At 33.0% G+C, this 17,717-nt stretch overlaps 1 protein-coding gene across 4 annotated transcripts; it reads right to left on the reverse strand.

The window, feature by feature from the left end:
- Window positions 1–25: 25 nt before the first annotated feature.
- DCLRE1A_4 (DNA cross-link repair 1A protein) lies at window positions 26–17,498 on the reverse strand. 4 transcript variants are annotated; one of them, XM_051218169.1, is made up of 7 exons: window positions 17,480–17,498; window positions 15,528–15,895; window positions 15,359–15,492; window positions 15,209–15,324; window positions 13,755–13,937; window positions 12,037–12,182; window positions 26–601 (listed from the first exon to the last, which is right to left on the reverse strand). In XM_051218169.1, exons 2-7 carry the CDS (start codon window positions 15,550–15,552, stop codon window positions 147–149), a joined length of 1,059 nt encoding a protein of 352 aa, XP_051064160.1. In that variant the 5' UTR covers window positions 15,553–15,895; window positions 17,480–17,498; the 3' UTR covers window positions 26–146. The 4 variants fall into 4 exon arrangements, with proteins under 4 accessions (XP_051064160.1, XP_051064161.1, XP_051064162.1 ...); XM_051218170.1 differs by lacking the exons at window positions 26–601; window positions 17,480–17,498 and adding an exon at window positions 4,036–4,699 and having other exon boundaries at window positions 15,528–16,054; XM_051218171.1 differs by lacking the exons at window positions 26–601; window positions 17,480–17,498 and adding an exon at window positions 4,036–4,699 and having other exon boundaries at window positions 12,037–12,248; window positions 15,528–16,054.
- Window positions 17,499–17,717: the final 219 nt, after the last annotated feature.

The raw sequence follows: 17,717 nt of genomic DNA on the forward strand, positions 1-17,717 counted from the left end.
CGACAAAACAAAGCTGAACTGACAATGACAACTAACATTAATGACTAAAAAAATTATTTAAGAACAAGTTAAAAGATGACTAAGTTTGCCTTCGATCCTAAAATAAATGATTATCAACATTCAACAAACCTCTGTATTGCTCTACTTTAGATACTGATCCTGAAAATAAAGAAATACAAAATATGAACATGTTCTAAACATGTAACCATCAGAAAACTTACCATAAATGTGAATGTCGCCTTTTTCTGTTCCAAAACAATGCCGTTCCGTGGAGGTTTCATTGATGTTTGAGTATTACTTGACTGTCGATGAGACCAACCAGTTGGGCGCCAGCCTAGAATAGACCTCAATTTAGAAAGGGTTGATGAACTGTGAAAAGGATCAGTTGGTAATCGATTGCCCAATTTCTTTTGATATTCAACGAGGCCTGTCACATTTAATTGCTGCATAGGTAGAACATGAAGTTGAGCTTTGTGAGAACTGTCAACAACATATTGAAGCAGTTCTTTGCATACAGTACAACCGCCTTGTGCAGCTAGCTTGATTAAACGATTTTGATTGTTTGGTAACCAAACCTTTAGGTTTAGTTTAGAGGCAAGACCTGGTCGCAGATTAATTGACATAAGAAATAAAACTCAATGAAAAATAAAACACAAAAGTTAGCAAACAATCATATATATATATATATATGCTACCACACAGAACCTATGATCCAAACAGTTTATTTTGTAGCATAACAAGCACATAAGAAAAGTGCTTCACCTGTTACAGGCATAAAAACAGGGAATACATGGTGATGATGATTTTATGATCGTATATCGATTTAATTGTTCAAGTTAGACGCCAATTATGTTCGGGTATCCATTATACCAAGATGAGTAGCAAAAAGGCATCTTAAAAATGATAAGATAGGAAAAAACGTTTGATACCGTGAGCCGTACGCAGAATCATAAGCCATTTATTTTGTACTCACAAACAACAGTAACCAGTGTCTGAATAACTTAAGTAAAGTGGTCAAAAGAACTTAATGATAGTTAGCATGAAGCACTGAACCTAGGTCTCCTGATGAAATGCACTCGTCAACAATAGTTATAGATGGCACTTAGAGAATTCATCAGCCCTAAAACATTTGAAAACTATGTTGTCCAGTGCTACAACCAATTCATTGCCACTAAGCTATCTGGACTGTGACTAACCTCCCGTAAGACTGAGATGAATAAACTAATTAGCCACTACGGGATATGTTGTACGGCATTCAATACTGACCGGGTTTCACCGATGAAGTCTGCACGGATTCAAAAAGTTCGTTTGGCTTTTGCCAACTTACGTCACCTATAGTGAAGGTGAGATACCCGTCTATCAATTAAAAGACGAGTATACTGCGCGGCAGTTCGACCTGTTTTACTTTACGGCTGGGAGACGTGGCTATTAAAAGTAGAAGATACTTGTAAGCTACTAGTATTTGGTCACAGATGTCTTAGAATTATTGCCAGTATCTTCTGGGATCACCGGGTAAGTAATTGTGAGGTTAAACGCAGGAGTATTAGGGAATGATGGTAAATCAGTTGACGAGGTTGTGAATCTTCATCGACTGAGATGCTTGGGCCACGTGTTGTGTATGCCTGAACACCGATTACCACGACGCGCAATTCTGACTAGTGTTGGAGATATATGAGAGAAAGGTAGTGGTGGCCAAATTAAAACGTGGCATCAGTGGACAAAGTCACTAACTTCTAGTCTGAGACAAGTTGGTAGATGTAGACTACCTGATTGGAGTCTGCACGACTCTCATAACCAGTGACTGGAGACTCTGGGCGAAATGACTCAGAATCGATCACAATGTTGTAGGTGTATATAGTCGTTGTCTTCCTTTAAACTGTGAGATTATAATTGCTTCATACTTTTCTTTCTACGAACCAATTCTTTTTACCTATATCATATCCTTTGATGCAATATTTATTTATATATATTACTAACATATTACTGCTATAAATCTGGTGTTCACCTTGTTGTGCTAATCAAGTGTTGCAACCGATGCATATAAGTGCCTGGTCCTACTCTGTTACTGATTGACTGAAGAAGTCAGGAAAAAAGGACAGGGTCTAAATGGTTTGAAGATCGAAAGGTCTGTTGCAGGAATCCAGTAACAACACTTAAAACATAAGTATAAGGAATCATTACCAAGGTTTGACTTGATAATTTCAAAGGAATTGAGCATTGGTTAGATTGTTATAAATAAAAAATAATATATTTGTAATATCCCAATGGGAGGAAGTGGCTTACACTGAGTCATGAAACGTCAGAAAATTTAATTCTCCTACTCATTGAGATATTACAAATATATTATTTCTCTATTTATAAGTATAGGGAGATGGATATACGTATCGAACTTGTCGTAGTAAATCACGAAAACAGATCGACACTAGAATACCGAAGTAGAATTGCACATAACTGTATAGTTTCGAAAGCTGCGTTATCAACATTTTAAAATGAAATTCAAACATTCTCAAGAACCTTCGAAACATCCGTCTAAAAAGACTATCCCCCTAGCTGTTCGAAATAGACGTACGACACAACATGACTAGGGAGGTTTAAAAAACTTGTTACCGAATTCGATGAGTTACAGTATTTGTTGAGGGTAGATCCTTAATTAGATATTTATAAAACTTCTTTTTTGATATGTTGTAAGGCAAAGGGACAGACGGCGAATCGAATACTTTTCACATCATTAAAAATATAATTTCCTCTTCTAATGCTCACCTTTATTGATATGAGCCTTTTTGGTAGTCACCATTTTTAACCGCATCCTTTTGGACGGATACCCTAATGGTTTGGTTGTGAATAAATTCTTTTTTAAAATCTTTGAAATGTGCCAAACCAAACCAATCAATAATCTACTTTATCCTAAAACTATTACATAATAGTTAAGAAATTATTTTTAGATTATAAGATGTGTATGGTAAAAATAGTGTATTAAGAAAAGCACATGAGTGAGGAATCTATATACATATAATAGACCTAGATAAATTACCATCATTACTGCGACTATGTACAGTAGGAGAGATTTATAGGGTGGCCGCTAATGGTGCGCATAGTTGCTTACTAACGAATATATATCGTAGTTATTTTTTTTAAAGACTGAAAAATAAACTCAACAGACATTGGACTGTCATGTAATATGTTAAGTTGCGATTTATGAACTTGATATTTACATACTAAATTTCCAGTTTAAACGATGGAAATGTGTATCAATTTAAGAAATCATCTACTTCTGATCTGAGTTATGTTAGATGGTGTAGACTTTATGACTGAAGTGTTTAAATGACACGATTCAAAATCGATTGCAGAGGGCCAAATGCAATTTCTCTGAAATCTCGAGCGTTAATATGATCTTATGCTTTTTATTTCACCATCTTATTTCCTCTTTTCAAGCCACACGTTTTTACGTTGTTTTCGATTTCCCCTTCTGTTATTTCGATGTAGTGTAATTAGATCTAAACACAATTGTGCTAAGTTCTATGCTGTTGACGAGTAATGACTAACAGACGATGAATCTATTGAATTTAAACCGATCAATCAATTAATAGTATCCTTAAATCCTCAAACTATAATATAACTCCAGAAATAGGAAATGAGACTAGACATGACTAATGAGCCTTAAACATTATAGTAGTTTGAAATTTGAAAGAAATAAGAACCAAGTTAGTGGAAATACATCTAGTCTTTAACTACGATGTTCAATAACTATCAAGTGAACACCGATTATTTACGATTAAAGACATCTCCAACTAAGATAGCAACCTTCCTAATACTTTCTCAATGTTTTATGGTTGTTGGTTTTTTTCCACTTACAGGTAAGCAGTAGCTTAAGGTAGTTACAGCACTTGAATTTCAACCATGAGGACGCAAATTTAATCCTAGCTCTGACTACTTTGGCTTGGGCAACCTCACATAAAACGTATACATGAAAACCAAACACACGAACCAATACTTGTACGGCTTTGAAGAAAATGTAACAAATTCACAATTAACATGGTATTTTAAATGATTTAATTGAAAGTTTAAATATAACAGTGATCAACATGTAGATCTTTGTTTAGAAAAATAAATAGGTACTATGAAAATGGAAAGTTTTCTATTATTGTGGTGAAACGCGAAAATCTACGCGATTTCTAACACACACACACAGCGCTTTTATTCCCAATGGAATATTTATGAGTAAATTGAAAGTAAGAACTTTGTAGAACTATTTGTGAATAAGAAGAAAAGTAACTAAGATAATGCAACTTCCAAAACGTTCTGTTTACAGTCAGAACTGGGATTTGCACTAGTTAAGTGTCATTATATATAAAATTACAGGGAATAAAGCGATCATTTAAGTATTTTTTTAATGAAACAATAAGACATGAAGGAAAGTTTCAAAGATAATATAATAAATGTCCAGTTGAATTTTCGTTTCCAATAAGTTAAAATTATGATTGGATAACGCAGTGAAATATTCTTCATTCTTTCTCATTTGTTAACAAGTTTGTTTGTCAATGAACAAATTGGTTGATTTAAACAAATCCTTCGAAATTATCAAGTCAAACCTTGGTGATAACACTTACAAATCCTTCATTTGTATTTTGGTTGAATGTACGTGTGTATTTCGTCATAATGATGAACATTTTATGTTTACTTTCCATGGGTTTCAGTTTCACTTAAGGACGAAAACCAACAATGGTGGATATTAGTGAAACATATCACTAAATATTTGGTACAGATGAGGAATTGATCAAAATTTACAAAAAACAAACAACCTTTTTAGAGTTAAGATTTTAAACATGATATGAAGTCGCCTTATTAACATGTTGAACACTTCTTTATAAAACAAAAAGATCCTCAAATTGTTATATCCTAGTCAAGATTAAATTACGAGTAACTTCCGAGAACTATTAATGGACTAATATTTTATATGTAAAGTTATTGTATCATTATTCAGTAACTATACTGTGTATATCCATATTCCTCTTATTATAAGCTTCATTTTGACCTATAGATTATTATTGTACGATTTACTGTTCTTAAGTTATACACAGTTATTTAATTGCCGTCTCCCACGTTCACAACTACTTTTTGGCCTGATGTTGTATAAATGTTATCTCCTATTTTATGGTGTGATACGGTCTGTTTGGCTGGTATACAAACAAAGTATGTTTGAAATAAATGATTCGATTAGTGGAAGCTGTTATTGGTGTTCTGGACTTAACTGGACGGGCTAGGAGAGCAAAGAACCAGTAGGACACTAGGCTGATCAGACCAGTCGAACGTCATTAGTTCAGGTACAGTACAAGATTGAATAAGCCGTATTTCGATTGGCAAATAAATTACGTGATAAAAAACCGCATTTAAAGTCACAACACAAACCATTTTTGCATCATATAAAAAAAGCCTGATACAACCTCTATAATGAATACCGAACAAGAAACCACGTTTAAATGTGCACTGCACCAACCAGTTCAAGTGCACAAAGTAGTTTAATTGGATATAATTAATTTGCTTTTACGTGAAAAAGTCATTTAAATCGCTGTTATTCATTGTTTGAAATTCATCACGAACATTATAATGCACCCCAATCGCAAAACAAAGGAGGCTAAATGCCTAAAGCAGTTTCATTTGGAAACAAAATTCTCAAAACAGTAGAAATATGCAAAGAGAGAGAGAGGGACTAGCTATGGTCTATAATTCACCCATTGAACGAGAATAGGGAAAGGATGAGTATTGTGGACCGCGGGGTGGCTACTCTAATTTCTACCGACTGACCAACTTCAGATATCCCAGTACGACCCCAATACTGTTCCCCAATCTCCAATATATCAGAACACGAACCGTAGATGGAAATTGTTTATGGGGTCAGAAGAAGAAGAATAGGAATGATACTTTACAGACAAATGCATATTTATACATTTAGGACTACTGCGAATATTGACCAACAGGAAAATGACACGTGAAATAAATATTGACCAGTAGGGAAACGACACGTGAAGTAAATATTGACCAATAGGAAAATGACACCATTTCACGTTCAAGGATAGCATTAGAATTAACAGGATAATTTTGGGGATATTTTTCTGAATATCCCAACAATGAGTAAAATATTTTCTGAAAAAATGCTTTTTTTTTAAATTTACCAAGTGAATTCAATATGTAATCACTAATTCTTTAGACATACAACATATTACTTTAAATAAAAAATCTGTCTAACCAATTCATTTAAATTTAAGACCAATATCATGCTAGATGTGTGATGTAATAAATTTCCATGTTCCAGTAACAAACTAAAACACTTGCTGAGGTGCAAATAGTTTCACTTTAGAATTAATAAATAGTTAAAATAAAAATTATAATTCACAGTGTTTTGCAATCTTTTTAAAAAAAACTATCAATAACAACTTTTCACTGATTAAAGCATTTGACTTTTAGTCTATGAATTTCAGATCAGAGTTTTTCATTTTAAATTTAAATAAGTAAATGGTATTATCAGACTCAATTGAAAGTAGGTGACTCATAACTACTCGTCTACAATTTAATTAGGATATGTCTATGATTAACTTGCCCTACATATAACTTTCACAGTAGCAGCTCTATCAAATAAAATTATCTGAAATTGTGTTCTTTCATTTTACTGTATAAACAAAAATTAATGTTTACCAATAATAATAATAATAATAATAATAATAATAATAATAATAATAATAATAATAATGCATTTTGTGTGACTGACTGTATGCTTGAATCATACTTTATTTATAAACAATAACAATAATAAAGTAACGAAACATAAAGTTAGAATAAAAGTATGTCTTCCTTTTTTTTAAAAAAGGATCAAGTGACCACGTTACGAAATTCGAAGCACATGTTAAGTAAGAGTAAATTCACACTCCCATTCTTACTATTTTCTCAAAGTAGCTTTATGGTTTAGAATCGTACAATCACATTACTCTTTTCATATTGCACATGACAGACAATATAATAATAATAAACACAAGGATGTTTCAATATGCAAAGTAAGTGTAACAAGTAGAATAAAACGAAAAGATAATGACATAAAAATATGTTAATCGCTGAAAAATTGCCATTATATTAAAACACAATTGTATGAACGAAGCAAGTTAATATTGGCAATGACCTAGGAATTTGTACATTCGGGCTCGTGAGCACCTCTTCGTGTGGTTAAGCCAAGGTGTAGTCAAAACGGTTAACAGGTCCATTTTAGACCATCTAGTCCAAACAGGACATACAGCCAACATGGAGCAATCTTTTGCAATAATCCATCGTGTTAACGTTAGTCTACCTAGTTCCGTCAGACTGAGAATCATACAGACGGCTGAAGCAATTACTATTCGGATCAAGAAGCTAGAGCTTTACATCCAAAAGAAATATGTTCAGCCACTCCTTTTACCATGGTCAACTAGCTAATAATCAATCTTATAAATATGGTGACGTAATTTGATTAATGTTCATTTTATATCACAAAATTATTATTATTATCTTTACCATTGTTATTATCATATTTATCATCGTTGTTATTATTATTACACTTGGTAACCTTTTTGAGGAATTTATTCAGTATCCACCCCTTAATCTACTATATCTGACCTAATTCATATTATTCTACATATTTAGAACAACATAGACATAAGCGAACAATATTGTTTTCGATTAGATCCTCATCAGGCTTTACTCTAATATACAGTAATATTTATATGCATATATGAAATTATTAAACCAATCAAGGTAGTTTATAAGTCAACGATAACAATGAAAACGATTACATAATAAGTGAAACGTGAAAAGTACAAATTGATGATGTGACAACAGGTGCATTAGTTTTGATAATAATATTACGTAATATTACGTGATTTCAGACTTTTATTCCATTATTTTCTCTCTCACCCCATGTTGACCATATTTATTCGGATCATTTATCTCACAATTTCATTTCACTTATAAACTGATTCAAGTTAACAATATTCACACAATTAATGAATAGTAAAAGCTAACCAGCGAAAATCACCCTAAATTAATACGTGAATTTCAAGATTGGATTTTTTTTCTAATACACTGAACTTGGCATAACCAATAAATTAGTTTGCTTGAACAGTTTAGGGTTAGTTTTAAAGTGGTCTTCGTTAAATCTTCTTTAGACAAATTAAGACGTTAGTTTGGCTACAAAAAAGGTTCAGTATACAACGGTGAGAGAATTTCTACTTTACAGTTGTGAAACCGAGTTGTATCAAGTGAATGTTTGGCAACTTTGTATCAGATTAGTGTTTTGGCTGAAAGATTGTTTAAATCCGGTGGTAAGGCCGAGTAATATTGAGGGCAGGTAATGTGTTTTTGGGTATCGCAATGACAATCCAATCAAGTGTAAAAATCATGAAATACAAGCTTTATTGGTGATAATGTTTTAATTAATCTAGTTTATACAACTTTGGTGACTGATATCCAATGTTCAGTAAGAACGATGTCTTCAATCACTAAATAAAAATAACACATTTTACACTTTTTCCTTTGTTATCATGTTCCATAAAAAGTATCGTGAATAACAAACACTGAAAGATAATTTACACGAAAAACTGACAAAAAACAGATATCTTCAGTAGAACAACTCTGTGTTGTGCCTTTAAGGCAGGCTAGTTATCGTGTGATTTATTCGCCAATCGAAGGACGACTTATTCAATCTTAGTACTGTGCTAACATAATGACCTTCGACCGGTATGAGCAGCCTGGCGTCCTTATTGGTCCTTTGTCCACCTAGCCCGTCCACTTGAGTCCAGAACACCAATACCAGCTTCCATTGATAGTTATCGGAAGTTACTAATAAATTAATCTTTACTAGGATATAACATGGTGTATATTATTTATTAAAAGAACCAGCCAGTATTACATAATTAACAAATACCATGAAAATAACTTTTTCATGTAAAAAAAGGACTAACGATTAAGCAGAAAGTTGACTATACTAAAAAAGTTTTCGAAAAAGGCCTATACAACAACAACAATTATTCTTTTAATCATTACCCCATGGTAATATTAATGGTCCAAATCACAGTTTTCTAATGATTAAACATCTGTTCCGCAATGTATATCCTACCCACTTCCATCATATTTTCCTAGCATACTCTTCAGTAGAAAGCCGGTTTGTTCTCTCCCACAATAGTTTGTTGCTGATTGTATCCGGTCAACGGACATTGAGTATCTTGTGTAGACAATTGTTTATAAATATTTGTACCTTTTTGATAATGGTTGTAGCAGTTCTCGTAGTTTCGTCTTCGTACAATAGAACTATCTTGATGTCTGTACTGGAGATTGTGACTTTGATGTTGACTGGCAGTTGTGTTGAGTTCCGTTGTTTCTTCAACTATAAGAATTCTGTCCTTGCTTTGCCAATCCTCACCCTTACGTCTGCACCATATCCTCCACGTTCATCGATGATGCTACCCGGATACGTGAAACTTTCCGCCTCTCCCAGTTTCGCCATCAAGTGTGATTGGTTGTTCTCCGTGTCGTATTTGAGGATCTAGCTCTTTCCCTTGTGTATGTTGAGGCTTATTGGTGCAGATACTGATGCTACACTGTTTCTCTTTATCTGCATTTTTTGGTGTGTATGAGATAGAAGGGCGAAGTCATCTGCGAAATCCAAGTCGTTTAGTTGCATCTAACCTGTCCATTTTATTCCGTGCTTCCCTTCAGATGTGGAAATCTTCATAATCCAACCAACCATCACAAGAAAAAGGAAGGAGGAGTGTAAGTAGCCTTATTTGACTCAAGTCCTCACTTAAAATGCATCTGTCAGCTGTCCTCCATGCACCATTTTGCAGTGTAGTCCGTCGTATGAATTCAGGATGTTGATGATTTTCTCGGGCAGAGTTAGGCTCATATATCCCTAATTGTATTAGTTGAATATATGCAAACAATTCACTTACTACCAAACATTTTTTTAGAATTACTTGCATTGTAAACCAAATAACCATAATTTTTTGTACTGAATAATTCTATAGCTACCCAATAGAATTAAGGCATGAATTTCATCAATTTCACAACTGCCTACTTATAAGTAGTTTATAAACAACATACTGTTTTTCTAAGCACATGATTAAAACTGATAATTTCAGTGTATAAGAAAGTCTAATTCAAACCTGAGTTAAAATGTACATTGATTATGTATATCTGCAAAATTCGATAGAGTAGTATTGTCTTTATTTATAAAACAAACGTAAATCAACTAAATCACAACATTAAAACATGAATATATATACATCTCCCTTTAGTTTTACATGGTAGATTTGGATTGTTGTCCTTTTTTAACTGAAAATTAGGAAGATTTCATGCCATGCAATTGTTTATCCTATCTCACATGGAAGTGGATATGATACAATGACTTCTACTTCATAAATAATTTAAAGTAATCAAAGATCGATCACACAAGCTAAAGTTTACTGCACTTTAATGGTTAAAAACTATTTTGCATTCAAATTGATATTTCTATATATGTTGCACATTCTTCGTAATGCTAATTTCTAATTGTCAGTTGTATAATATCTTACTTGATATTCCAGTATCTTGAGATCTATTTGGAAATCTTTATTCGCGGTTTCCTCATTTTCCTTTTACCAATCAATTTAAGTAAGCCTGATCTACTTCTTTAGATTAGTTATTTACTAACCCTATGAAAAATTTAATTTATCTATTATCTGTATGAATAACTCCCTTAGTTGAGAACAGTCAGTAATTTAACAACATAGGACTTAGGAAAGGTATATATACTTAATAAAACCTGAATCAGTAAAATCAGATAGGAGATAAACAAGATGAGGAGCGTAGGGTGGGAAACAATATAGAGAGTAGTAGAAATCTAAATATGAGAAATGCTACTGAACAGTCAATAATAATATATGTACATCCTGAGCAGCTTTCCGATATTGCCCTTTAGTCGCAAATTTTTAGTATATTTGGTAATACGGTTAGCAGTGGGATCCAGACTGTGTATTTCGCCTTCTTTGAGATTCGTCTGAATTTACCTTCATCTTAATAATGATGTCCACACTGAAACCTGAACCCAAAACCTTTTGCTTCAAACTTCGATGAGTTATCTATTGAGCTACTGATTCCATACGATAACTAAGATTCTTATTCTTGAATATCAATAAGGAGATATCACAAATCTTTACTAATACCTTCACATCTGTTGAACAAGTTAGTAGTTGTCTGGAATCAACAGCTTTGTAGACAACACACTAGCATTTGAAGCGCAAAGTATTGTGTTCGAATCTCAGTGCAAACATGAACACTGAGATGCATGCATATCTAACTGACGACTCCCGAATATGAATAAACGACTAATTTAGATTGCACTGCTAACTACACACTAAAGATACTAAAAACATAAGAAATGAAGTTAGAAAAACAAAGATCAGAGCATGAAATGATAAGAATGACACCAAATCCAAAATTTATAAGAAGATAAAGAGTGAAAAGAATTGTGATGGGAAAACATGTATTTCCAGAAACAATTAATACAACTATTTGAGCTAACAAGCGAATTTACTGAATAAATCAAAAAAATATATTGTTTGATTACAATGACTGTAATCGACCTACTTAAAATATAGAAAGAAAAAACTGTACAAAAGCATTTGATTGTCTAGATCTTATCAGAGACAGTATAAGAGAATACATAACTTGACGAATGTGTTGAATGACAAATACATATTTATTTATAGGCGTTAGAGAAATATACAAAACGTAATTTTTCGTGCATATATACCGGTTATTCATGTCAATACTATAGGATTACGAAATCATTTAATGATGAATGAAACAGATTAACTTGTAACAACCAAAACAGACAAAAGAAATTTTACATGAAAATGATAGTCTGTTTAATAGTTCGGAAACTTGATCGGGTACCACATTCAGAATAAGTGGAAACTATTGCTTATGTATAATAGTAATAAAGAAAATTGAAGCCGTACTGTTATAAGTAATACCTACCAAGTGTAAATCGCTCCTTGCCTATTGAGTACATTCCACAAACAACTAAAATGGTAGGATCTTTTATCAGATAATCACGTGTAACTTCCAGTGCTCCATGAATAACATCCAGTTGAGTGGGAAAGTCATACTGAGATGAACAATATCTAAAAATTGGTAGATCATTCATAAAATCAATACATGAAAAATTTCTATCTTGTCAAAAGTGACATCTGGACATGGGAAATGAGAAACAATGTAAAAACAGCAATAACATAAGATTAGTTTTAAATCAACTAATCATTTTTAGGTAGAGAAAACAAATAATTTTGATTGGAAAATATATCAATATTTTTAAATGTAACATCCTACAAAACTTATTTAACGAAAAATTGACTTAAAAATTAACATTTTAAGAGCATTAGAAACTGGTACTGTATCCTCGAGTTTTCTACCACTAATAAACCTTAAGTCAATTAATACTCTACTTTAATGCTATCGTAATTCAGTCAGAGAAATGCCATATGAAAATTGAGAAAATACTGAATTATTTTCCAGAAAACATCACCTATACGCTGTTCATAATTTCGGTCATCACACCGTATATTGTGGTTCTTTACCCAGAAATATGATTATCTAACGATCAATTTAAGGCGGTAGAAACAAATAAAAAAAACTGACTGTAACCATAACGGTTCTAGTCATTTGTTTCATGTCTTTGATATGATGGGAAGAAAAATCAATTTTCTATTGATTTACTCATTGTGAGTTTTATTCAACATTACATCCATTCTAATTCAATGTAATGATCATTCAGTGTAGTATTTTTTTCTTTTGTCGTATGATATTCTATTCTGTATAATATGCGATATTCTTGTATTCCATTGACATGAACTATACTCATTAGATGATTTGTTATGACTTTAAGTATTTTTCATATATGTGATTTTATTCTAATTATTAATCAAAAATGGGTGCAAAATCAATATATGAACCAGTGTATTTTAGACTATTTTGATCATCGTCTTCGTCGTAATTTGGGGCTAATAAATCATCACTTATACCAGTCTTTGTGTTCTTACTTTCGCATCGTGGGAATTGCCGAGGTCCAACAATTGCGACGACCGAACACAAGTCTTTAACACATTATGTTTATGTGAGGGATTTATGACAAAACCTTTCATCTAAAGTTAGATTACATACACCACTATATCTTAATATAGTGAGAATTATTCTAACAGGAATCGTCGTACATAAGATAGCGCTCAAGTAGTGTATTTAAAATATAAATGTATAATTTTGGTACGTTTGTGGACCAGATTAATATTTCGCAACTCTATCTTCAATATAGTGAACGAGACTACTTTCTCTTTTTCTTTCCTGTCCCGCTAATTGAGTGAGAGGTCCAGCTTCTTCACAAAAGCTTTATTGATGATAACCTTAATAGAATCTTTTAAAACATTCTAGTTACTCAGTTATATATCAGTTGCAATGACTAAAATTTATGAACTGAGCAAATATCACTCAACAAAAATAAGTAAAAATGCATTGAATGTCATCAAGTAGTGCAGCGAAAATGTGTTGACATTACATTGATCTTAAATTAATATTGATTTCTTTCTTCATAGAATTTACTTCCATATCACTCACAGATTTTTTCTTATTTCAGAATGAAAAATGTACTAATAGTACAAATATATACACTAGAAAAACATATATAAAGAAAACACGACTCCTACGTTGTATCCAAAAATATTGAATGTATTCTTGGTAACTTTTTGGAAGAACTGTCGTCCGATAAATAATTTGTTAATATACTTGGATGAGTTAACATTGATGGTGTATAACGAAAGTCACCAGTATGTAGATAAGTCTTCTGTTTTGATGGCACATAGAAAAGGAACATTAAAGAGCCAGGACAACTGTAAGATAAATTAGTGGGAAAAATATAATGAAATAGTAGCATAAGCGTGCATTAATAAACCTTATTATACCATGACTTCAATTTAAAATAAGAATCTCAGGGAAATTGGTATGAATAATTGTAAAATGGATTGAAAATTGAGGATAAAAATTGCTTCATGATGTTATTCAAACTTCTATTTATCCAGTAGCTTTTACTGGTTCTTTATTTCAAAAACATTTATTCTCATAAACTTAAAACGGAATATATTTTTAACTGTATAAAGGTTTAGAAGCGCAGATTAAGAATTTCACCTTTGTCGATATTCGGTGATCAGTCAAAAAATATATGAAGTGTGGTAGAATTATAGAAAATCTGATTTGAACTTACAGGAAGAACTCTTAGAACGCAAAATAAAACAATTAAGATACGTCGAAAAAATGAATACAGTGAGTTGTCAGTGATGTGAAATATATATACCGCACTGCTAACGATACTCATGTGAATTACTATAATTAGTAACTAGTTGGATAAAGGCTTCCGTCTAGTTGGATTATAAGATTTTCTGAAGTCCGGTACAACGAAGCAAACTATATCGTTCATCTTCGAACGGCACTGATAATATCATTCTGATCCCTTCTCTCTACATTATGTTAAGCTCCTCCTGTTATATAAATGTGAGGTGAATTATACCTCTTAGATAGGTATATATATATATATATACTGTATATATACACTGTCAACTTGTCCATCTTTTTCACTGCAACATCCGTTTTAGCTGAATTTTAAGCAAATAATGGACTACAGAAGGCTTTGATACTTGGTTTTATGTGTACAAGTATACTGACGAAAATGTCGACTGTTATATATTTTTGCAGTAAATGAAAACCCAAAGACCTAGATCAATGAACTACAAACACTGGTATAGTTCAGAGCTCAATTTACACTTTGAAACGTTATGTTTACGGTACCAACCTACTTTAAGGCCATTTGCGTGAAATAATTAAATGAGTGCTCAAGATTTTAAATATTGCTAGTGGGGTATAAAGAAATAATTAAACCCGGATTCATTTATTCAGAACGATTACGGAAGTCTTATCCACTCAACGTTTTGACAAACTAACTTAGTAATAATACAGCACATTCACTAACAAAAACTTAACTGACCATTCTACCTGAATTTTGCTAAGCAAAAACAATCGTCAAGCTAAAATAGCTACAAGATTTTGCAGAATCAACACATTTAAAAACAAAAATCAAAAACAAATGAATATTTAACTATAGTCTTACTGATTAGCATCTAAAGCTGTTACTTCTACATCGCCAATCTTCGTACTTTTCTCTATCTCAAGCACATTAATAACCAGCCCCAAACCATAAGCATTTCTCAAAAGATTCTTTGTCACCTAAAACTATAAATAAAAGGAAATGAAAATATACCTCGCTGCAATAGATATCTCCTTTAAAATTCTTGTGGATGCCTCTGAAATGATCAAAATGGAAATGGGAGAGGAAGTAACAGGTACATCCTGGAATTTCAGCATAACAGAAAGCATCAACAGTAAATGATGTGTCTATCATTACTATAAACTTAAATAATTTAACAAACCTGGAATCCATTTATAAAAGGGCATTTTCTAGGAGTTTTTTCGAGTGGGTTGCTTTTAGATACTGGGAGAGATGTAGATATATTACATGGGTTCACGGTTTCGGCAGGAGCTTTGTATTTTTCGTCTCGGATAAAATAAGACAAAATAGACTCCCCGACATAACCCTTTTTCCGTTTCTTGCCTGTCTTATTCATTGGAAATCAAATTAAATTTAAGAACAAATGAACGATTTTAGATCATTGGGGCATTACACTTAGAACATTCTGCCATACATAATTAAGGGATTTTTGATCATTTCAAATATGTATTGACGAGATTGAAGCCTCTGATAAAATTGATTTCAGGTCTGTAAGCAATGGTTCCGGTGCTGAAAAAAATTGAAAGATATACTTGGACAGGATAGTAACCCTTTTGGTACCCTATTGTGCCACAAATTTTGTTAGGAATAAATAAGAATTAGGAAGTCACATTCTTGTATGAAGGATTAAGACGGTGAGTTACAAACAGTCTAATAGCAAGAAGGAAGTTAGTCAGATGGGTAAGCATCTTATCAAATTTGGCGGGTTGAATGCTAGAACCTGAGCATATGTAAACCTGCCTAGCTTTGTCAATTTACGTCACCTATGGGGCCGATTAGATGCATGTTCAGCTATACGAGGTCAAGTATATTCCGAAATAGTTTGATTTTTGACATTTGAAAGCAAAGAACATAGATAAACTGGGAGGAAATGATTGTTTTTCTCCCATGTAGTGAGACTACAGTGAACAATGATAAGGCATACATTAATAGTCACTACTGATTGTCCAATGTGGAGGCAGCATAACTTGACTCCCCGAAAATTGTCAAATTACTTAAGTGAGATCCCCTCTGAAAACATTACTGTAAACGCCCCAGTCATACTATCAATATAGAATCTGTAGAGTATAATATTCACCAAGGAACTAGTCTTGTTAACTAGTCAGATTTTGATTAAATGCATCCTTAATTGAAATTATTCCTGAAAGGCATTACTTTTGAATCACTTACCAAGTATTTTAGCATATACCTACACCTGATTCAGTAACCAAGAGACTGAAAGGATGTCTTAATAACCCCTATTTTCGGAAAGATAAATAGACAGCTTGTATCTAGCTCCTGACTTGTAAGTTTAACCGTAGCAGTTGTCAAAATCCGTCGTAAAGAGAAGACTGCCTTGTCACTTAGAAGCACAAAATCTGCTAACACTGGATAAACACGACCTTCGCACTGACCATTTTTACTTGGTGAACCACCAAACTGAAACTAAATCAATGAGGTTTGGTGAAGTACATCATGATTTGACTTATGCAGAACATTACTAACCTCGAGATAAAGAGTACGATACAAACCTGCACAAGCAGATTTTCGTATGGTCAAAGATAGAGAGCAAGAGCAAACGGGGCACTTTATGATTGCAAACCTGCGAAGATCGACATTTTGAACCTTTCTTAAACTCCAGCTGGAGTATAACTTATCTAATTTTGTACTAAATACTTCAGGCAATCTAGGTGCATAACGGTGGTTTAAAAAGGTAAATACGACGCGTATTGTAATTTATTTGAACCTTTCACACGCGTGCTGCGAAATCAGTCCAATCAAATGTGATCCAGACTACATATAGAGCAATTTTACACATTATTTTAATGTTTAACATTCAGAAAATCATTTGTAACACAGGTTAGGATTGACAACAGATATTAAAGCATGGGCAAACAGAAATGCACACAGACAACCAAACGTCTGTGTTGCAATGTCATTATGGTATAATTTTGGGTTTTCTGGAATTCTCGTAGTTCATGATCAGCGAAGATTGTCTAGAGGATAGTACACGGTGATACCAAATGTTTCAAGCTTAAAACTGATGAGGACTAATTGATTAGATGGTACGAATAAACGAATGAAGTGAGACGACACAGAAGAAAAGTAACAGACCTCCAAACACGGATTTCCCTCCACGACCTTGAACCGGAGAGAGAGGGCGTTTCGTATTTGGAGTGTTTGAGGTCGATTGCGTGAATATAGGCTAGCGTGGTGCTTAGGTGTTCACATATTTACGTAGTCAGTCTGAAAACCACCACAGTCACTGAAAACAACATAAGCTATTGTCACGGTAAATAAATACCCGCGAGCAATAGTTCTGTTAGGCTTCGACATTGATACTGACCTCATT

Source organism: Schistosoma haematobium (assembly GCF_000699445.3).
Source record: "Schistosoma haematobium chromosome Unknown HiC_scaffold_9, whole genome shotgun sequence".
In the NCBI taxonomy this organism is placed as follows: Eukaryota; Metazoa; Platyhelminthes; class Trematoda; order Strigeidida; family Schistosomatidae; genus Schistosoma; species Schistosoma haematobium.

Excerpts from the sequence above, each read along its gene's own strand:
- DCLRE1A_4 (XM_051218169.1), bottom strand. The coding sequence starts at position 15,552 with ATGCCCTTTTATAAATGGATTCCAG. Across the intron at positions 13,938-15,208 it reads ACAGCTTTAGATGCTAATCA|TTGTCCTGGCTCTTTAATGT; the intron begins GTAAGACTATAG and ends TTTATCTTACAG. Across the intron at positions 602-12,036 it reads CAAGGAGCGATTTACACTTG|GTCTTGCCTCTAAACTAAAC; the intron begins GTAGGTATTACT and ends ATCTGCGACCAG.